Source organism: Carcharodon carcharias, chromosome 2 (genome assembly GCF_017639515.1).
Source record: "Carcharodon carcharias isolate sCarCar2 chromosome 2, sCarCar2.pri, whole genome shotgun sequence".
Classification (NCBI taxonomy): Eukaryota; Metazoa; Chordata; class Chondrichthyes; order Lamniformes; family Lamnidae; genus Carcharodon; species Carcharodon carcharias.
The window spans coordinates 118,374,242-118,397,495 of record NC_054468.1 but is presented as its reverse complement, the minus strand read 5'-3'; the positions used below and the strand labels follow the sequence as shown (position 1 = coordinate 118,397,495).

At 40.2% G+C, this 23,254-nt stretch overlaps 1 protein-coding gene across 5 annotated transcripts in view; it reads left to right on the top strand.

The window, feature by feature from the left end:
* kif16ba (kinesin family member 16Ba) overlaps window positions 1-23,254 on the top strand; it is a 146,947-nt gene that overhangs the window by 63,551 nt on the left and 60,142 nt on the right. For all 5 annotated transcript variants that reach the window (XR_005946343.1, XM_041215291.1, XM_041215272.1 and 2 more), the window contains 5 exons: window positions 5,123-5,242; window positions 6,031-6,082; window positions 11,233-11,370; window positions 19,197-19,279; window positions 20,679-20,767. Coding sequence is in view for 4 of the 5 variants with exons in the window: in XM_041215291.1 (XP_041071225.1) it covers window positions 5,123-5,242; window positions 6,031-6,082; window positions 11,233-11,370; window positions 19,197-19,279; window positions 20,679-20,767 (482 nt within the window). In the remaining variant the exon portion in view is untranslated. The remainder of the gene's footprint in view (window positions 1-5,122; window positions 5,243-6,030; window positions 6,083-11,232; window positions 11,371-19,196; window positions 19,280-20,678; window positions 20,768-23,254) is intronic.

Below are 23,254 nucleotides of genomic sequence, written 5' to 3'. Positions count from 1 at the left end.
TTCTGTTCCTATATACTCAGTATTATATATAGCCAGTCCTTCCTCAAAAACGCATTTAACTTAAAGAAAACCAACATTTAAAGTTCAAGAGACGGTTGTACTGTACTTCACAAAACATGCTGGTAATGAGACAATATACCTGACGGTGTACCCTTTAATTATTTTTTGATTGCGCAGCGATTTGTTTCAGTGTGCGGCCCCTTTAAACTTTTTTGTGCGGCTGAGCGTACACAATAATTTAAAGAGCTGACATGTGCAAGGGCCACGTGAGAATTTTCAGGTTGTTGTGTGGCTGCGTGGATTAGATGGAGGATTGCCTGACAATGCCGAACACTGCGCATTTAGAGATGTGCCAAAAATTTGCTATCTGTTTAGAAACATCCATTGATTCAAAGCAAATAATTTTTAATTTGGGTGTTGTAAAAACATTTGTATTTGATTGAACTTAAAACATATTTACACTGAAATTTTCCCAGGGTTAAAAAAACCTTACATATAAAAAAAATTTTAGAAGAGCACCACTTGAATATGTTACCATTACAAATTACTACAATGAAATGCTTACAAAATATATGTCAGATTTGTTAAGTTTTCAATGTGTAATTTTCTTATACTTCAATAACTTATTTTATACACTTAACTATGCATTTTTGGATGCTACAACCACTTTTTAAATTGATATACATCTCCAAATGGTTTTAAGACCAAATGATGTGATGGTTTTAAGACCACATAGGCATCTGCTTTCACGTGACGAGCTATTTACAGAAATTCTTCCATTTTCCTAATCTAACTTCTAACAGATCCTCTAATGGGTTCCTGTGATGAATGAGGGTGATATAGCCTAAAGCATTGGTGAAGGTAAAACTCTTCTGACAATAATGTGCTTTCCTTGGCCTTCGGGGCTGTATTGTTGTGTTTAAAAAAAAAAATCCCACTTGTAAAGAGTGGTGAGATAGCGTAACCATATCTGAAAGCAATCCGTTAACCCACGTGGGAAATGTCATCAGTCATTATAGTAGTTCATCAGCACATCACTAATTTATGAGATTTGCCCACTCTTATTGTGCAACATCTGTCAAAGCATTTTCAAGCAGGCAGGATTTTTTAATACAAGTAACACAAATGCTCAGTGGTTTGAGTCTGCAGTTTTTTTCTTTAAACCTAGCATGAGATGTGTTTTGGATCCAAAATCAAATTCTCAAGCTACAGATAATTGTTTCCCTAGAAGTATAAGACAAATTTACACCTTTGCTTGATGCAGATTATCTGTTACCAATGTTGCCATGCCGAAGTAGAATTCACATTTGTTTCGACATTCACCAAGACAAAGGACACCCTGTGTACACCCATCTATGACATGCTTTTATTTTACCTATTTCACTCGTATCCAGTTGTCTCATTTTATTTTCTGAATTTACATTGATACATTATTATGTGTGAATGTCTGTGCAAAGAATGATTAGAGTACTCATTGCTGGTTGAATGCTGCAGATGTTCAGTGTTTGAAGTACAATAGAGAATAAATGCCATTACCTTCAATCAAATATAAAAGACCATATTAGGTGGTAAACAATTAGAGGTGTGTTAAAGTTGTAACTCTTGTTTAGCAATTATAGGCTGGAACCTTTGTGAAAGTCTGTTTTGGCTTTAAACTACTTACTGGAACAATTGGTGTACACAACCTTGTCCTAATTAGAGTGCTCGTCATTAATGTAAAATAAAATAATTTGCACAAATTCATTGACTATAACATCATTTTGGGGCCCTTCTCATCTCCAACTTTCTTTCCCCTGCTTTTGACCGATCTCCTAGTGACTTTGCGCTATTTGTCTGAAACACCACCTCTTCAGGGATTACTGCTTCTCACCTACTGGCCCATTCTTGGCTTGGTCTGCTGTGAAGGAGGTTTCTGCAAATGGTGGATGATCACAGAGTTATAGCCGTTATTATTGGGAGTTCTGCATTTTTTTTTGTTGAACTGACTTGCAAGGTAGCAAGTGTGACAAAGATGAAGCAGTGATGCTGAGTCTTGGAGGAAGAGAATCTTAATGCCCTATACCAATTTGAATGTTCTGTTAAAGATTTGTTTTTAATGCAAAAGCAGTTACTTATAAAGAAAGATTTATTTTTTAACCTACCGTGGACCGTACTCTAACTTGACTACCTTATATGTAAATTGTACATTTCTCCAACTGTTATTGCTCAGATGTTTTAATGACATTCCGTCTATAGTAATTGAAGTGTAAGTGCATGAAAACTGAAAGTTAGCATATTAAATTGGTGAATATTTTTCTTCCTTTTGAATGTTGATTTGTGAAAACCCTAAATGTTCAGATTTCATAGGAACACAGGAACTTGGGACTTAGGAACAGGAGTAGGCCATTCGCTCCTTTGAGCCTGCTCTGCCATTCAATAAGAGCATGCTGACCTTGTCGTGGTCTCAATTCTGCTTTCCCACCCCACCCTGCTCCACCATAACCCTCGTCCCACTTGTCTATCAAAATCTATCTAGCTCATGTTATTATAATAAGCCATACAGTGCGTTGTATTTAAACATTTAGTAGGCCAAATCTTGCTGATGTGGGGCATCTTGCACTGTGCACAGCTAGACTTTACCCTGCTTATTCAGATGGATGTAAAAGAAAATTATAAAGGAGGGCAGTCTCCTAGTGTCCTTTATTTATGCTTCAAGAAACACCTGCAACAGATCCCTACTCATTCATCTCATTTTGTGCCGTGGGGCCTTGCCATGTATAAAATTGGCTTCTGCATTTGCCTACATAACAAGTGACTGCCCTAATAGTGGCCAACAAATCCTGTACCATCTCAGCCCACTATCTTCATCTGCAGCAAATGCCATGTAAGAGCAGGGTTCCTGACCACACCATGCAATGTTTAACACAGAGTTGGCACAAACCATCATCTCACGAGATGGAAGGCTGTCAAAGTAAGTTACTGTCCTTCAACAATGATGCTTTGGCTATGTGGTGGTTTGGTTACCAAAGGATCTGAAAGATGCTAGATCAATATACATTTTTTCATTACTGGATTGCTTATGCTTAGCATATCCCAGATGTCATTGTCCTGGTAAAATTGTTTATCATGTGAACAGAAGCTTAATGTGGTGGAGGAGCCCACACACAAGGCCTGCAAACTGAACTGTACAGTGAAGAAAAATGTATCCCTTGTGTAACATAATAGATACTTTGTCACTTGAACTTTCCCACCACTGTTAAAATACCACCTAAACCCCTTTGATTTTTGCGATATTCACATATCCTATCAATTATCTTATTCCCTCATGCTGTACATTTTCTATTCATAGCAAATATATCAATAACTGTAAAGAGAAAAATCTATAATCCTTCAGTGCTACAATCAGAAAAAAATATTTCAATATGTTCTACTTGTTACTTGAAATTCAGTACAAAATGCAGTCAGCTGGCTTTAATAAAGCCAAATTGGTAATTCATAATTATATTTCTTTTAAGTAATCAATACCCGTGTAGGAGTTAACTGTTGTAGGTGACGACCAGATCTTGACTAGTGATATGGTTGTAACAGTTTACAGCCTTTTAGAGTGTTTTTGCCCAATTATGTTTCTGTTGTATTACACAATTACAATAAGTGCTATAGTCATTAGAAAGAAATTATGATCTCTCTGTGGTTCTCTTCTTTCTCCTTTTATCAACATCCTGGGGGTTACTATTGACCAGAAACTCAACTGGACTAGTCATATAAATACTGTGGCTACAAGTGCATGTCAAAGGCTGAGGAATCCTGAGATAAGTAACTCACCTCCTGACTCCCAAAAGCCTGTCCACCATCTACAAGGCACAAGTTTTTTTTTTATTCGCTCATGGGAAGTGGGCATCGCTGGCTAGCATTTAATGCCCATCCCTAATTGCCCTTGTTCAGAGGGCTTTTTTTTTTAAAGAGTCAACCACATTGCTCAGGAGTGTGATGGAATACTATCCACTCGCCTGGATGAATGCAGATCCAACAACACACAAGAAGCTTGACACTGTCTGGGAAAAAGCAGCCCACCTGATTGGCACCCCCTCCGCAAACAGTCACTCCCTCCACTGCTGATGCACAGTGTGTACCATCTAGACGATGCACTGCAGGAACTCACCAAGTTTCTTTAGACAGCACCTCCCAAACCCATGGACCACTATCATCTATAAGGACAAGGGCAGCAAACACATGGGAACATCACCATCTGGAAGTTCCCCTCCAAGCCACTCACCATCCTGACTTGGAAATATATTGCCGTTCCTTCACTGTCGCTAGGTCAAAATCCTGGAACTCCCTCCCTAATAGCACTGGGTGTGCCTACACTACATGGACTGCGGTGGTTCAAGAAGACAACTCACCACTACCTTCTCAAGCGCAATTAGGGATGGGCAGTAAATGCTGGCCTAGCCAGCGATGCCCACGTCCTATGAATAGATTTTTTAAAATCCGGTGAACGAATAAACACATTTTTAAAATTCCATTGAGGGAGCTGGGCTTGCAACCTGCAAATCTTATTGCACCCTGTGAATAGTCAATCTTGCTGTCAGTCATTTAAAAAAAGTACATAAGTTGTTAGTACAGGTGCATGTTTTTTGCTATAACTTGCTAGCTTCAGTCTGCTCTGGTGATGTTTCTGGAAACCCGCATGATCTTGAAGGTCCGGGTTCTCGCATGGACTTAAGCCTTCCAAAGGCTAACATTGTTACAAGTGCTCCCATCGCAAAATGCCGTATGTATAGGTCAGTTTCATTTATTCTCTTGTAACTTGTGTCATGTTTTTGAAATTGCTAATTTGGTAGTTTTCATTCTTGGTTGCTATGTTTTGGTTAGAATGTTCCAATCAAGTTCAGTTCTGATGCACTTTTATTTAATTAATATGAAAATTGAATCCCAGCTGCATTTACTTGGGGAAATGTGACTGAGTAGTTGTAAGCGCGATGCAGAAACTTTGCTTATGATTTTGCGGATAATTAGATGTGACACAGGAAGCACAACACAGCAGCTGGGAAATCGGTTCAGTCGTAGTATTATTATATTAATATGCACTCTAAATAACAATTATCTAGATTCTAGCACTCAATCTTCATTCTTATTATCTTAGGAAGAAACATTAGCTCTTCGAAAAGAAGGAATCGGTGTGGTTTTGGACTCCGAGTTACCTCATTTGATTGGTATTGATGATGACTTGCTTAGTACAGGAATTATTTTGTACCATCTTAAGGTGAGGATGATTTGTGGAACCTTGACACTATTATTTTGATCATTTCTGAGCAGATCAAATACAGCATTCTTTCCTTTTTTAAAAAAAGGGTAGTATAAATCATATTTTACTACAATGCAACTTAAAATATTGCATAAGGAATATCCTTTTGCATTGCCTGGGCAAGATTGACAAGTTCATGCTCTGAGAAGCCCAAGAGCAAATATCTAAATGACTTTTTCCAGAACTGCGATTTGATCAAGAAATACATTAACCTGAAAAGAAACAGAGGGGATTCAGGAACTCCTCAAGGCAAAATATGCAAATCATTAGTTTTATTGATTTGAAATACAGATACAGGAAGAATTTCATGTATTTAGAAGGAGGAAGTAGTTTTCTTCGTTTCATTGTGAATGTGCCAGTGAAGAAGGACGTGTTTCTGGAACTTTGTTTTTAAAACAAGTGTAATAAATGTAGTTTGCTTAATTCACAAGCTATTAAAGAAATTGCAGGCAGTACGAATAACTTTGGATAATACATAAAACCACCACAAAAATTTGAGTTTTATTATGTACTGTTGGTTCAGTTTAGATCAGTTTGGTCTGCTTTAATTGTGAATGTAATTAACTACATTTTTGTAAATAGGTAATGTATCATAAGTATTGATTTTATATTTTTTGCTTTTAATAAACTTTGGTTGCACCAGGTCTGGAAGTTTGGAATCGTCTGATGTTTTGTTAGTTATTACCTCAATCATTCACTTGATTTTTATATTTTTTAGTAACAACTGACCTTTCTTCATTTAATAGGAGGGCAAGACCTATGTTGGACGTGAAGATGCCACTACTGAGCAAGACATAGGTTAGTTAATCTATTCCTCATGATGCCTCAGAGTTCCAACATCTCAGGAATTCCTACCACCTCCTCTTCCTTATCAATATACTGCCATTTGGTACATTAACATGCTGCCCTTTGCTGACATCATTCAAAAGAATAATATCAGGTTCCATGTACGCTGATAACACCTGGGTGTATCACACCACCTCCCTTGAGCCCTCCACTGTTTGTGATTTGTCACACTGTTCATCCGTCGTCCAGTCTTAATGAACAGAAATTTACCCCAACTAAATATTAGGAACACTGAAATCAATGTCTTCAGTCCCTGCCACAACCTCCATTCCCTTGTCACTGACTCAAAATCCCTCACCCTGGCAACTGTCTGAGACTGAAACAGACTGTTCACAAACTTGGTGTTGTATTTGACCCTGAGGTGACCTTCTGACCACACATGGGCTCCATTGTTAATCTGCCTATTTCCACCATAATATCACCTAACTCCATGCCTGCCTCAGCTCATATGCTGCTAAAATACTCACCTATGCCTTTGTTACCTCTACACCTGACTATTCCAACGCTATCTGGACCAGCCTCTGAACTTCCATTCTACGTAAACTCTGTTGCCCATGTCCTAACTTGCACTGTGTAGCATTGACCCATCACCTGTGAGCTCGCCAACCTACGTTAGCTTCTGGTGTGGCAATGTCTTAATTTTAAAATTCTTATCCTTGCTTTCAAATCTCTCCATAACATTGTCTCCTTAATCCAAACCTCACCATTGTCCATCTCTGTAATCTCTTCCAGCTCTATAGCCATCCAAGATCTTTTGTACTCCTCCAATTTTGGCTTTTTGGACATCTCCAGCTTTAAATGTTTCACAGTTAGTGGCCATGCCTTCAGCTGTCTGGACCATAAGGTCTGGAATGCCATTTTGATTCTATGCACCTCCACCTCCACCTCCACCTCCCTCTCTCCTCTCTCCTCTCCTCTCCTCTCCTCTCCTCTCCTCTTCTCTTCTCTTCTCTTCTCTCTCCTCTCCTCTCTCTCTCTCTCTCTCTCTCCTCCTCCTCCTCCTCTCTCTCTCTCTCTTCTCTCCTCTTATCTCCTCTTCTCTTCTTCCGTCTTCTTCTCTCTTCCACACACACACACACACACACTCCCAGCTCAGTGTCAAATATTGATTGATATTCATGTTAAGTGGTTTGGCATGTTTTACTATGTTAACAGTGCCGTATAAATGCAAGGTGTTTTTGTAGCCTGTTGCACATACACCTGCATGCTGATGACCTCCAACTCTACCACTCCACCACTTCTCACCAGTTTTCCACTGCCTCTGTGGATTTAAACTGCTTGTCTCGCATCCACTCATGGATGAAGAATAATTCCTTTTAACAAAACATTCATCCCTTGCCTTGGCCACACTCTGGCTGAACCAGACCGTTCATAACCTCAGCTTTCTATTCAATCCTAAGTTGAGCTTCCATCATGTCCTTCCATAATCTCTCCATCATAAACGTTGCCACTTGCATTGTCTGCTTCCACCCTTACCTCAGCCCATCTGCTGCTGAAACTCTCGTCTTTGCATTTGTCACCTTCAAATTCACTTGTTCAAATGCTACTTATCTGACTTTTCATTTTCCACCCTTTGTAAATGTCAGTTCATCCAAACACCTTTCCTTGCTTGCCCATACCCCTGTCTTTTCTGACATTTTCTTATTTTTTCAAGGGTTATGGGCCTCGCTGTGTAGGCCAGCATTTATCGGCCCTCCATAATTGCCATTGAGAAGGTGATGATGAGCTGCCTCCTTGAACTACTGCAGCCCATGTGGTGCAGACACACCCACAAGTGCTGTTAGGAAGCGAGTTCCAGGATTTTGATCCAGCATCTGAAGGAGCAGCAATATAATTCAAAGTTAGGATAGTGTGTGACTTGGAGAGGAACTTGCAGGTGATGGTGCTCCCATGTATCTGCTGCCCTAGTCCTTCCAGTTGGTAGAGTTCACAGGTTTGGAAGGTGCTGCTGAAGAAACCTTGGTGTGTTGCTGCAGTGCATCTTGTAGTCGGTACACACTGCTGCAACAGTGCATCGATGGTGGAGGGAGTGAATGCTTAAGGTGGTAAATGGGGTGCCAATCAAGAGGTCCGCCTTGTCCTTGATGGGGTCAAGCTTCTTGAATGTTGCTGGAGCTGCACTCATCCAGGTAAATGGAGAGTATTCCATCACAGTCCTGACTTGTGTGTTACAGATGATGGACAGGTTTTGGAGAGTTACTCACTGCAGAATTCCCAGCCCCTCACCTGCTGTCATAGTCACAGTATTTAAATTGCTGGTCCAGTTCAGTTTCTGATCAATGGTAACCCCCAGGATGTTGTTAGTGGGGGATTCAGCGATGGTTATGTCATTGAATGTCAAGGGGAGATCGTTGGATTCTTTCTTGTTGGAGATGGTCATTACCTGGCACTTGTATGGCGTGAATGTTACTTGCCACCTCTCGGCCCAAGCCTGGATATTGTCCAGGTCTTGCTGCATATGGATATGGACAGCTTCAGTATCTGAGGAATAGCGAATAGTGCTAAACATTGTGCAATCATCAGTGAACATCCCCACTTCTGACCTTATGATAGAGAGAAGGTCATTGATGAAGCAGCTGAAAATGGTTGGTCCTGGGACACTATCCTGAGGAACTCCTGAAGTCCTGGTTCAATGAAGAATGCAGAAGGGCATGCCAGGAGCAACTCCAGAGATCCCTAAAAATGTCCTGGGACTGAGATGATTGGCTCCCAACAACCACAGCCATCTTCCTTTGTGCTAGGTATGACTCCAACCATTGGAGGGAGATCCCTAAAAATGTCCTGGGACTGAGATGATTGGCTCCCAACAACCACAGCCCATCTTCCTTTGTGCTAGGTATGACTCCAACCATTGGATGGATTTGCCCCCTATTCCTATTGACTCTAGTTTTGCTAGGGTTCCTTGATGCCACACTCAATCACATGGTGCCTTGATGTCAAGGGTAGTCACTCTCACCTCACTCCTGGAGTTTGTTTCTTTTGTCCATGTTTGGACCAAGACTTTAATGAGGTCAGGGGCTAAGTTGCCCTGGTGGAACCAAACTGAGTATCAGTGAGCAGGTTATTGCTGAGTAACTGCTGCTTGATAGCACTGTCAATGACACCTTCCATCACTTTGCTGATGATTGAGAGTAGTCTGATGGGGTGGTAGTTGGCCAGATTGGATTTATCCTGCATTTTGTGGACAGGACATAAGTGAGCAATTTTCCGCGTTGCCGAGTAGATGTCAATGTTGTAGCTGTAAGGGAGCAGTGTGACTAGGGGTGCGGCTTGTTCTGGAGCACAGCTTTTCAGTACTATTACCGGAATATTATGAGGGCCCATAGCTTTTGCACTGTTCGGTGCCTCCAGCCATTCTTGATATCACCTAAAGTGAATTGAATTGGTTGAAGACTGGCACCTGCGATGCTTGTGGCCTCAGGAGCAGGTCGAGATGGATCATCCACTTAGCCCTCCTGGCTGAAGATGGTTGCAAATGCTTCAGCCTTATCTTTTGCACTGATGCACTGGACTCCCCCATCATTGAGGATGGGGATATTTGTGGAACTGCCTCCTCCAGTTGATTGTTTAATTGTCCACCACCATTCATGATTAGATGTAGCAGGACATCTTGGATCTGATCCATTGGTTGTAGGATGGCTTAGTTTTGTCTATTGCATTCTGCTTGCTCTGTTTGAAATGCAAATAGTCCTGTGTAGATTCACCAGGTTGATGGCTTGTTTTTAGGTATGTCTAGTGCTGCTCCTGGCATGCCCTTCTACATTCTTCATTGACCCAGTGTTGATCCCCCAGCTTGATGGTAATGGTTGAGTGGTTAAACGGGGCCATGGGGTTACAGATTGTGGTTGTATAGAATTTTGTTACTGCTGATGGCCTACAGCACCACATGGATGCCCGGTTTTGAGTTGCTAGATTTGTTCAAAATCTATCCCAATCAGCATAGTGGTAGTGCCACGCAACACGATGGATGGTATCCTCAATGTGAAGACATTGGTCTCCACAAGAGCTGTGTGGTGGTCACTCCTACCAATACTGTCATGGACTGATGCATCTGTGACAGGTAGATTGGTCAGGACAAAGTCATGTAGATTTTTTCTTTCTTGTTGGTTTCCTCACCATCTGCTGCAGACCCAGACTAGCAGCTGTGTCCTTTAGGACTCAGCCAACTCGGGTAGTAGAGATGCTACCAAGCCATTCTTGGTGATGGACATTGAAGTTCCCCACGCAGAGTACACTCTGTGCACTTGCCACCCTCAGTGCTTCTTCCCATGGAAGAGTACTGATTCATCAGCTGAGGTGGGGTGGGGGTGGTAACCAGCCAGGGGTTTCCTTGCTATGCTTGACCTGATGCCGTGAGATTTCATGGGGTCCAGAGTCGAGAATTGGCATCCAATCCCTCAGTGCCTGAAATCTAAAATGCTTAACCTGTGTTAGAGCCCTCCCTGTCTCTATAATCCTCTCCATTGCTGCAGCCATGAACTCTGCATTGCTCCAACATTCCTCCATCTCTTCACTTCACTGACTGCTGTGTCTTCAGCCATTCTATGTTCTGGAATTCTCTCCAAAACCTGGTGTTTATTTCCACCTATTTCTCCTGTTCTAAGGCCCTTTTTAAAAACCCACTTCTTGAGCCAAGCTTTCTGTCATCCCTAATATTGTTTATTTGCTTTGCCATTCACTTTTTCCTGTGGGACAATTTGCTATGTTAAAAGTGCAGTCTAAATGCAAGTTGTTGATAGGAATATTTCATTTGTATTTTGTTTTGAATCTGTCGTGCATGCTAAATATTGTTCTGCTGAGGTGTTGTGAAAGACTTATTCCTGTACTATTTATCCTGGTTTACAACACTACGATGTCAGTTATGACAGGTTTGTTTTTCTGAAATTACATTGTAAGTTGAGGACCTAATCTGTCTAAATTTGATTCATTTGTGGCCATTTCATTGCTGATCATATAACATGTCCTTGGATAAAATTAAAAGACTATTCAGAAGTAAACAGAATGTTTTGGACCAAATTATATTTGATCTGAAAGTGATGAGAGCTACGTTGAAGAAAAAGTTAGTGAAACTTGATCTTTGTATTTACCATTTTGTCTTGCAGTTCTCCATGGCCTTGACCTAGAAAGTGAACATTGTATCTTTGAAAACCTCAATAATAAAGTAACCGTAATACCATTGAATGGTGCACAATGCTCAGTCAATGGAAATCACATTGAAGAAGCTACTCAACTAAACCAAGGTAACCAGCTTTGAAGAATATGCTTACTTAATAACTACACCAAGCAGACCAGCAATCAACACCGTTGATGTTGCTAGTAAGGCCAGCATTTGTTGTCCACTTGTTGCCTAATTGCCCTCGAACTGAGCGGTTTGCGAGACTGTTTCAGAGGGCTGCTAAGTATCAACCACTGTGCTGTGGCCCTGGAGTCACATGTAGGCTAGACCAGGTATTATGGCAGATTTCTTTCCCTAAAGGACACTTGTGAACCAGATGGGTTTTTGCAACAATCTGTTGTTGTCATGGCTACTATCACAGATTAGGTTTATATTCAAATTCTATCAGCTGCCTTGGTGAGATTTGAATTCTTGTCCTCATAGCATTAATCTGAGCTTCTGGTTTAATAATCCAGTGATATTACCACTATGCTGCCATCTACCTCGAACCAACACAGCAACATAAAAGCCAGAGGAGATTGTATAGTGCTCTGGCTAGACCAATCTTCAGTACCATGTTACTTAAGACTAAGGGAGTAAGTCAAGTGCTGGAAGATCTTTAGGGGAGAGGCATCACAGCTGATCCCTAATGTCAAGAGTCTGAGTTCTGAGCAAAGACCAGAAAAATGGGGGCTTATAAAAGACTAAGACAGTAAATGACATGGAAAATGTAATTCCTATAAAATTACATCAAACAAAATTGAGAGAACAGATTAAGGCAAGATAAGATCAAAATAGTAAAAGTCAAATTTAGGGCTGTAACAGAAAGTTACCCTAAACCTAAAATGTTCAGTGGAGTTCAGGATAGTTATGGAGGTAAAATCTCTGGCATCACTTAAAAACCAAAATTCAGGGCAGCTTTGGGTCTTATTGGGTGGATAATTATCAGTAATTATCTTGTGGCATAGACCAGTCCAAAGGTATTATAGTAGATATGAACGAAAAGTACACAATGCACATCACCATTTGTGACTCCTCAGATGCTGATGCAGTCCATGTCCAAATGCAGCAAGACCTGAACAATCTCTAAGCTTAAGCTGACAAGTGGCAAGTAACATTCGTGCCACACAAGTGCCAGGCAATGACCATCTCCAACAAGAGATAATCCAACCATCGCCCCTTGATGTTCAATGGCATTACCATCACTGAATCCCCCACAATCAACATCCTGGCGATTACCATTGACCAGAAACTGAACTGGACTTGCCATATAAATACCGTGGCTAAAAGAGCAGGTCAGAGGCTAGGAATCGTGCAACGAATAACTCACCTGACTCCCCAAAGCCTGTCCACCATCTACAAGACACAAGTCAGGAATGTGATGGAATACTCTCCACTTGCCTGGATGAGTGCAGCTCCCATAACATTCAAGAAGCTTGACACCATCCAGACAAAGCAGCCCTCTTGATTGGCACCACATCCACAAACATTCACTCCCTTCACCACCGATGCACAGTTGCAGCAGTGTGTACCATCTACAAGAACTCACCAAGGCTCCTTTGACAGCATTTTCCAAACCCATGACCACTACCATCTAGAAGGACAAGGGCAGCAGATAGATGAGAACACCACCACCTGGAAGTTCCCCTCCAAGCCACCCACCACCCTGACTTGGAAACATATCGCTGTTCCTTCACTGTCGCTGGGTCAAAATCCTGGAATTTTCTTCTGAACAGCACTACACCATATGTACCTACACCACTTGGACTGTAGCAGTTCAAGAAGGCAGCTCACCACCACCTTCTCCAGGGCAACAATTTGAGATGCGGTCTCACCAATGCCTTGTATGACTCAAGCATAACATCTTTACTTTTTTGTTCAGTTCCTCTCATAATAAACGATAGTGTTCCACTGGCTGACTTGATTACACGCTGTAACTGCATACCAACTTTTTGTGACTCATGAGCAAGAACACCTAGATCCTTCTACACTTTGGAATTCTGCAGATGTTCTCCATTTAAGTAATACTGTACTCTTTTATTCTTCCTGCCAAACTGAACATCTTCACACTTTCCTGCATTATAGCCTTTCTGCCAGATTTTTGCCCACTCACTCAACTTATCTATATCCATCTGCAAATGCCTTATGTCATCTTCACAACATACTTTCCTACCTACCTTTTGTGTCATCTGTAAATTTAACTGCCATGCCTTTGCCGCCCCCCCCATGTTTTGCTTTTCCTCTATTCTATGCTACAACACTTAAAACATCAAGCCTAAGTGAAGTTTTGCAATAAATAATTAATATTCTTTAACATTTAAGGCAATGTTACATTTCCCTTTCCATAGCTTTCCCCCAGTGCTTCTAAAACTGTTATTTATCCTGTGCTTTATTTGTTGGCCCATCCACCTCAACCCTGTTCAAACCACAACTCATTCAAAACATTAATGTTCACCTACCATGGCCCATTGCCCAATCCTGCCAGCTTTACTGCCTAATGTTTTTCCTAGAGGATTGATTTGAAGATCATTCTCCTACCTCAAATCCTGCCATGGCCTCTCTGTGCCCAGATTTCCTCCAGTTGCATGTCCTGCATGCACCCTCCACTTCTCCGATACAGGCTGACTCATTAACTACTCTTTTTGACTCCATCATTGGTGCCCACCTTCAGGAACTTCCTACCCCATCCTTATCTTATCACCTCCCTTCCTGCTTTTAAGGGCCTCTTTAAAGACTTTTTTTTGATTACTGCCTTCTTTCCCTTTCTTGGCTACTCCATGTCCTCTATCATTTAGCGTGCTCGAAGACATTTCCCTGTATGTGAGAGCACTAGAGAACCAAGAGTCCTTTTTAATGAGGTAGAAAGGTTTATGTTCATACAGTACTTCATCATTGTCAGAAGTCTCAAAGCCCTTCACTTGTAATTAACAATTTTAGAGTGCAGTGACTTCTATGTCAGCAAACGAGGCAGTATTTTGTGACTATCAATGAAACAAATTGCCGCCTTTTTTCTGAAACTTGTTTATTGTTCAGGATATTGGAAAAATTCTGTGCTCATCCTTGAATAGTGCTATGGGATTTTTAACATCCATTTCAGCCGCTAGCATAGAGCTTCAATTTGCTGTCATCTGAAGGCTGCACCTTCAAAAATTACAGCATTCTCTCAATACTGCGCATGAATGTCAGCCTAAATTATGCTGCAGTCCCAGGGAAGATCAATACCTTGATCTACATGGCATGTTTGTAGTGAATTTCATTGAGTTTTAATCCACCATTTTCCTCAGATGAGATCTGGTTCCTCAATACATTCTTTTGGGAGGACCCTTTGTCAATGCAGCTCCAGCGGCAGTGACAATGGCAGCATTATTATCAAACGCAATAGACGATTTACTGGAATTTAAACTACAGGAGGAGGAGAAAGAAAACTGTTAAGGAAAATGATCATTTGTGGTTTATGCTTAAAAAAATTAGCCATATGTAAAATGAATTATATTTATCAGAATGTTAAATATTCTGGATGAGATAAATTCAAAATGATTAAATTTAACTAAGACTCATCATTTTGTGTAGAATTTCATTCATGGTGACGTAGCTGAAAATCATCTTTTAATGGGTATAATTTGGGTATAACTCCACTTCCGTTGGGCTGCAAATGGGCAGTTGTCGAACAGCTGTCCACTATACACCCCGCTAGGAGTCCTTTTCTATTGATTTCAAGTTGAATTTTACCCCCTCCCTACCTTAGTACTTATTTTCTAAATACTTTGTATCATCTTTTTGTAGTATTGTAGCCGATGCCCTTGAAGCTATGTTATATTGATATTCGAGCAGAATTATCATTAAAATATCAGGTTTTGTTTTGCTACAGGCATTATTAACTCCTTTCCCTTTGAAGGAAATGCCACAACAGCAGGCCAGGTATATATGGCGTATAATGTGAACACTGAGCTATGCACCTATATGCAATCATTAATTTTTCTCTTATTTTAAAAATATACTTTATTCATAAAATTTGTAAAGGTGCATTTCAAAATATTTCAAATTGAATGTTACAGAAAGTGCAGCAAAATTCAACTTTTCTCCATTTTGCATGTTCCACTGACGTGCCTCAATACAGTTGCAATACCCTTGATATTTATAATGTACATTCTATGTAATGCATATAGCCAAGGGCTTCTACACAGTTTCCAGCTCCTCAGTGTACAATGGCTGAAAGGACTTAGACAGTGACCTTTCCTTGTTGTGCCTCTGCGGCAGCAGCCCCAAACTTTAGTGCATCCCTCAGCGTATAGTCCCAGACCTTGGAATGTGCCCATCTGCAGCAGCGGGTTGAAGACAACTCTTTACACTGGAAGACCAGCAAGTCATGAAATGCTTCCTTTAGAGGTTCTCTCTGCTATGTTTTCCAAAGAGTTAAAGTTGCTCTTCAGGACTTCCTGCAATTTGCACCATAACACAAAGATAAATGTACTGTATCGGTATGCTTCATAATGAATGAGGCTACTGCAGATTTCTCTGCTTCCTGCCTTTCAGATATTATGCAGAACTCCTGCGTGTAACATTAGCCACTTATGCTACATTGGTATATACTAACACCACAGTGCTACAGACTTTTCAAACTTTCCACTGTGGTATTCTCAAGGGAGCCAAGAAAAATCATGTAGTCAGTTGAGTTTGCATAATGGGCTGCGCCCCTGATATTGATATAAGTGTTGCAGGACTGCCTCTGAATACTATCTCCCTGGCCTCTCTGAAAGTTCCCATCGTTGCATCTTATGGCTGTAATGCTCCTACTTTCATCAAGATGTTATTCCTATTTTTGGAGAGATGTTGAACAATGACGTTGAGAATGGCAAATGCAGGTCCTGAGATCCTCTTCCCCATGTGCTGCTATTACCTCTTATAACTTGTGCACCCTTTACCTGCAACGATATCTGATGGCATGCAATGAGTGGTTAAGCACATATCACTACTTTCATATTGACATGGTAGTGCTTGCTGCTTTTAAGGACTTAACAACTGTAGAGGAGTTCTGTTTCGCATGCCATTATATTAAGCACACATGCCTTAGTATTTGCAATATTGCCATTTGTAGGACATCAATCACCAACAGTACTGTGACAGGTAAAACACTGGTATCTTTTCTTTATAGTGCTGTTTATCAGTACTAGTTCTTGCTCAGCTGTTGAATGTAAGCTTTACCTAAAGACCATAAGAAGAAACCATATTACTAAAGATAAGCACACATTTATATTTTTCTGTTCATGTGTTCAGTATTTTTTAGCGTTGTTGCCTTTCAGTGCACCCTTTCCATGACCCCTTTCCCCATGTTTACCTGTAGGCCTTTGTGTCTGTGATACCTGCTGAATCACAGAAAATATGACTATTGATCTCTTATCTCCACTGAACTAACTAATCAAGATACTTCATTCCACACCCTGTGCTTAATGACAAGACTGTTGAGAGAAATGATTCCTAGATGAGCATCTCTTGACATCCAAAAAGATTCAAAGGCACATATTGTAGGCTGGAAACGATATGTCTTTGGTGCACCGAAAGTGAAGTCAAGCATTCCAAATTTAATGTCTATATTATTTTACCTTTCCTCGAGTTTCAAATTACTGCCACCTAAATGCTTAATCAACCTCAATCAGTCTTGATCAGAGTTGTATGTAGCAGACATTTCAGCTTGCTCTTCTCTCCAAGTCATGCACTGTTTTGACTAGTCTGATCTCTAGTTTTCCACCTTGAAGCCACATTCTTCTAAGCTTTGTTTCAGCATATTATGTAATGAATGCCAAGTTCTTGGTATGCCCAAATACAATTTGGGAGCCAAAATAGTTGGATAGAGACCTTGTCAGAATTTTGTATTTACCACATTTCTTAGAAAGCAGATTATCTTTGTCTTTGTATCCATGGCACTTTCAAGGAAGTGCAATTAAATGTAACAATAACTAAACCCATTTCTAACCAATCCCTTGCTAGATTTCATTATGGAACGTGTTATGCTCCTAATTGGCAGATCAGTAACTAGTCAAAGTCCATTTGTCCAGAACTAATGCAGATGCAAGGCGTAGCTTTGGTGACTTTACTAAATCCTACCTATTTTTGCTGGGATCTCTTAAAGATTATGTGTTTCAGGTATTTTCATTTCCATCTGTTCCTATTCAGATGAAGTTACATTGTTTGCCATTGTGAGATTTGAACTCTTGATCTTGGGGTTACAAACCCAGTACCATAACCACTTGGCTATTTAGGCCAAGCATTATGTGTTTCAGCCTGTGTTTCAGGATCAATTCCTTAAATTACCTTGTATAAAGTTGAGTGTTGCTATGTTTCAGATAAGATGGCCAGGCCAACCTGTGAAAACATGAGTGTTTTTCTATTATTTGAAATTAAAATCAACTATGATTATTTTGGCTTTAGTCTTAAAATTCTGTCATCCCAAAGTTCAATTAATGAGCAGTTACATTTGAATTAATTGATTGTGTTTAGAAGCCTGCTGCAGCTATTCACAGTATGGATGATTGGTGTACGCAAACAAAAGATTGTCCTGTTCTCATACAGTTGTTGTGGTTAAACATTGCTAATCATCTTTCAAAAACAATCTTTTATTGATCAGATTATTTGCCAGTGTGACCAAGGTTATCCTCAATGTTAATTTCTTTTTATGTTGGCTTTGCTGGATACATGGTAGTCTTTTTTAAAATTCGCGCTGTGAATAGTTCTGAGCTAGCATACACATGCAGACGTGGATTAAACACATTACAGCCACATGAAAGGAATTCTTTTGACAAAGTCAGTGGATTTCTTTGTTTAATTTCATTGTTGTATTAATTGGGGTGAAGGTTAATCCAGAAAGGTTAAATGTTTTGCTTCTCTCCCAGGAACCTTTAGGTTGTTTGGTGACCCCATGAGCATGGTACAATCCAGCAGGTTGATGGTATACATTGCCATATCTCAAGAGCAGATTGCCTCCTTAAGTACCAAACTTAATAGAACTGACAGGATTTCTATGCAACATTTGCATGGCCCAACTGTACCAATAAAGTCTTGGATTTTGTGACTTAATTGGCAATGTTGTGAATAAAATGGAGAGCTTTAAGTGCCCCTTTTTTCAAGAGATGCTACATTATACACCAGCTTTAAATACTGGGAAGGAAAGCTGCTGGTAACAGTACTTTGAAACGTTTTCAACTTCTTTAGTAATTTGAAAGTACTTGTGTACTTAATAAGAATATTTTGATGTAAGATTAGAAGATAACTTTCTCAAACAGTTTTCAACAATTTTACTGTCATATAAGCCAAAATCTATTGCTGACATCTAAAGGCTTTGAGGTTAATTCCTAGCTTTTTAAGGAAAAAGCTACATGTTTGTTGCTGTCCTTTGCAGTACTATGGAATGTCTTCAGAATAATATATAAGATGTGAACCACGAGTGATGGTACAGTACTTGTATTCCAAATGCTGCATTCAATGTTGCATTTTCTTTCCTAATAAATCTGTGCCCTGTTAAAAAGAGAACACAGCACAGCCAATAAACATTTCATTATGATTGCGGTATGTTTTCATTTAAGCAGCAATGGATGCTACCAAATAAGTGGGACTGGAGGATTGAAGACTGACGGGTTGGTTTTGACCGTCAGGTTGAAATATTTACTCAATCTGAAAACTTGTCACCTGCCCTTCATACTACTTGAGGAAACCTGTTATTTGTACCTTTCTGAAACAAAGGGCAAATGTTGTGGTTTTCCATAAGAAAAGAAAGCATTTGGTTTTGTTGTTACTTTGTCATGACCAAGGTCATTTAGTAAATGCAGTTTACTCAGCTATGTTCACTGGCAGAATTTCTCTTAGGTATTTTGATAAATCTTAGCAAATGGACAACTTTTTTTTCCCCTTCTCTTAAAGGAGCTGTCATACTCCTGGGGAGAACCAACATGTTCAGGTTTAATCATCCAAAGGAAGCTGCTAAACTCAGGGAAAAAAGGAAGGTATGTTATGTAGTTTGGATCTTAAAAGTAAATTTTACATGAATTGAAAAAAAATGTTAAACGTTTAATTAGTAAATAACTTTTTAGACTTTTTTTAAAAGTTGTTTTTTAAAAAGTGTAGATAATCTAAAAGAGCTACCATACAGTTATACTGCTTAATTATTTACCTTAGGTTAGAGGACACAAGTTTGAGTTTAAACCATAAGTGATATCTACAACTCATGTAGATTTCCCCACCACAAAATTAGATGTAACTGAGTCATCAGGAAAGCTAATGATTTGGTTGGGAAAAATAGATGCTTCTTTTGCATCACACAAGCATGCCCTGACAGATTAACTAAATGGTGGTATTGATGGAGTTCACCTTGACTAACTAACTGAGAATACATTTTTAAATGATGCATGTTTTAGTTGGAAGAAATCTAAGAGCATCAGAGTTACCAGCTGGAATTACTTTGCATGTTTGTATCTTTAATAGTAAGATACAGAATTACTTTACTATTAAGAATGCAAGTGAACAGTCTGGACACTACAGAGTAAAGGGCCCAAGGTAAAATCTCTCTAATTTACTGTTGAGTTATTTTCACTTGTTCATGGGATGTGGCAAGGTCAGCATTTATTCCCCATCCCATTACTCTTGGAGGTGGTGGTGAGGTACCTTCTGAACTGCTGCAGTCAGAGTGGTGAAGGTTATAGTAGTTCTGATGCAACCGAGTGGCTTGGCCATTTCAGAGGGCAGTTAAGAGTCAACTACATTGCCGTGGCTGCAGTGTCGCAGATGGACCAGACTGGCTAAGGTCAGCAGACTTTCTTCCCTAAAGCATGTTAGCGAACCAGATGGGTTTTACAACAATCCAATAGCTTCACACTAGCTGTTCATTCCAGATTTATTTAAGTAAATGAACTTAAATTCTCCAGCTACCGGATCATTAGTCCAGGCCTCTGAATTACTAGTCCAAACACATAATCACTTGGGTTATTGTACCCCCTATAAAGGTTGTGCTGCAGATGGATGGCTGAATTGTGATCTGCTGCTTCCTCAAGGTGTTCTCACTGAATCCACCAAGGTGTTCCTAATGGCAACCAACTAGGGGTTGGTGATCTGCTGACCTTTAAATGACTGAAGCATGTAAGCTGAAAGAGATCTGCAAGAGGGAAAAGCAGGTTTATATCCTCACTATACCTCCAAACATATGAGAAAATTGGATAAAAAACAAATTTCAGCCATAATCAATAATTGAATCCTCCCAAATGTATCATTTTTAACATTTGAAAGATGCATTTAAATTGTAGACTTGCTGCTGATTTTAATTTGCAATGTTCATGTTGATAAGTGAAAATTTGCTTTAATTTTATCCATCTGTGTTACCTAAGTCTTATCTGTTTTACACTTTTGCAGAGTGGACTGCTGTCTACTTTCAGTTTGTCTATGACAGACCTTTCTAAATCCTGTGAAAGTCTTTCAGCCGTCATGCTTTACAATCCAGGGTAAGCAAAAGAGGCAACCAGAAACTATTGATACAAGTACCGTTTGCTGAACTTTTTTGCTCTGCTCTGAATAGATCTTAAATTGCACAATAGAGTTTTTCAAATTGGCCTTATGTCAAAGCAGTTTAATAAAAACACAGACCAGTTATCTTAGTTGTTGACAGCTGTTTTCTGTTCTATGGGAGTCACTAAAGATTTTCAAAGTTTATTGTCCTATAACTATGGGCTGGATTTTAGGCTCCCCACTAGCAGGTTTGAAGGCGGCACTGGGGGTGCTTTTAAAATACAGCAGGCAGCCTGCTCGTCGCCTACCTGCCCTGGCCTGTCTGAAATTTTATGGAGGAGTGGGGGAGGTGTTGGGTGGCCTGCCTGCCCTTGGGCCTATTGAGGCCCTTAATTGGAAAATTTATGGCCACTTAAGGGCCTCATCCAGCCATGACTGGTATTTTACCCACAGTGGGGAGCAGGCCCGTGACATGCCAGAAGCCCGGCAGCTTTAACTGCCTGGGATGCTGTTGGCATTTATTAGAAGCATCTTTATTCATTGTCCCATTTTTCTCCCCACCGCAGAAAATACATCCCAGCATGGGAGGAGCAGGCAGTGTTTGGTTCTGTAAATCTGCAGACAGAAGCTCAATACACTGTATGAAACAGATGTTCTGACAATTTATTTATTTCTCACAGGGGTAGTAAACTAGGCAGTTTTATAAATTAACAATTTGTCAGGTTTTCCTGTTGGAATGTGACCTCCTTCAACCATAATAAGTATGCATTACAGTTATTATACTGCAGCCTTGATTCCCAGAGTGAATGGTCTCCTTCTCTGTGGTATGCTTCTACGACTCTGAAAGATTTTAATAATATCAACATGTCTGTGCGTGTGTGTTGTTTTTAATTTTGGGAAGTTGCTTTAACTTCGAATAATATTTTGGTTTGCTTACCAGTTCTTTTTTTAAATGCCTCAGTCTTTGCACTTTGGGTTGAGGGCAAGACTTCCTAATGAGCAATACTAGATTTTATTGTCTTTTGCTTTGCACACAATGTGGAGAGATCTTACAGAATTTTTTTAATAACACCTTGCATTTTTATTGTAAAATAATAAAACATGCCAAGACATTTTGCAGGAACATTGTCAAACAGAATTCAAAACTGAGCCACGTAAAGAGCTATTAGGAGAGTTTGATGAAAGAGAGAGATTTCAAGGAACATCTTAAAGGAGGAGAGAGAAGTAAGGACGGAGAGGCTTAGGGAGGACATCTGGAGCTTGGTGCTTTGGCAGCTGAAGAGACAGCCACCACTGGTGGAGTGTTTACAATCAGGGATGCTCAAGAGGCCAGAATTGGAAGAGCACAGACATCATGGACGGGTGTGGAGCTGAAGGGGGTTACAGAGATAGAGAGGGACAAGGCCATGGAGGGATTTGAACACAAGGATGAGAATTTTAAAATTGAGGAGTTGCCAGTCAGGAGCCCATGTAATTCAGCAAGGACAGGGATCATAGGTGACTGGGACATGGTGTGAGTTAGATGCAAGCAACAATGTTGAATGTATTGCTTAAAAAAGAGACATATCGTCAAAGTGTTTCATCTTACATGTATCAGGACAGTCAAGAATACCAAATGTCAAAGGGAGCAACAGTTTATACTGCATGAGAAAAGGGTGCTGATTGGTTGACAAGTGGACTCTGATTGGCTGAAGCTCTGCCATGAGGATCACCCCAGGGGCCAATTGTCATCCAAGCTTTTGTTTAAATTCAAAAAAGGCAAGTTGACTCTGGTCTGTACGTCTCAACGATTTGTTGATTCCATCATATCTACTGACTGTGCTTATCCAGCCCTTACTTGCAAAACTCATAAGTGTCCAACGTTAGAAATGGTTCAGTGATTTAAAAGCACTTACTGAATAATCCTGAGTGTGCTAATAATTACTCTAAGAACCTCTTTAAGATTATCAATCAAGCTCGCAATGTAGCTCACTTGCATTTGCTAAAAGCTACATATGTACATATGCAGGGCCCAGTCCTCTCCAAACTGAAAGAACGTGCAGGCATTGTGCCTTTTTCAGTTAAACAGAAGCATGGGAGAATAATTGTACCCTGGTTCATTCTATCGTGGCCATGCCTTGACCAATCAGAGTCTACTTGCCAACGAATCAGCACCCTTTTCTCATGCTGTGTATATTGTTGTACGCTTTGAAACTTGATATCCTTGTGCCTGTCCTGCTAAGTGCAAGATAAAAAGCTTTGAGAGCATGTCTCTTTTTTCAGCAATATTCAATTTATGGATGTGCTCAAATTTATCAAGCGTGGTGAGTGGGAGATCAACCAGGAGAACGTTGGAACGGCAGAGGCTGGAAATTTCAGCACCAGATGTGCTGAGGCCAGAGCAGAGGTAGGCAATGTTAAGAGGTGGAGAGCAAATGGGTCGTAAGCCTAGCTTGGGCCAAAACGATGCTGAGTCACGAACAGACTGGTTCAAACATTGGACA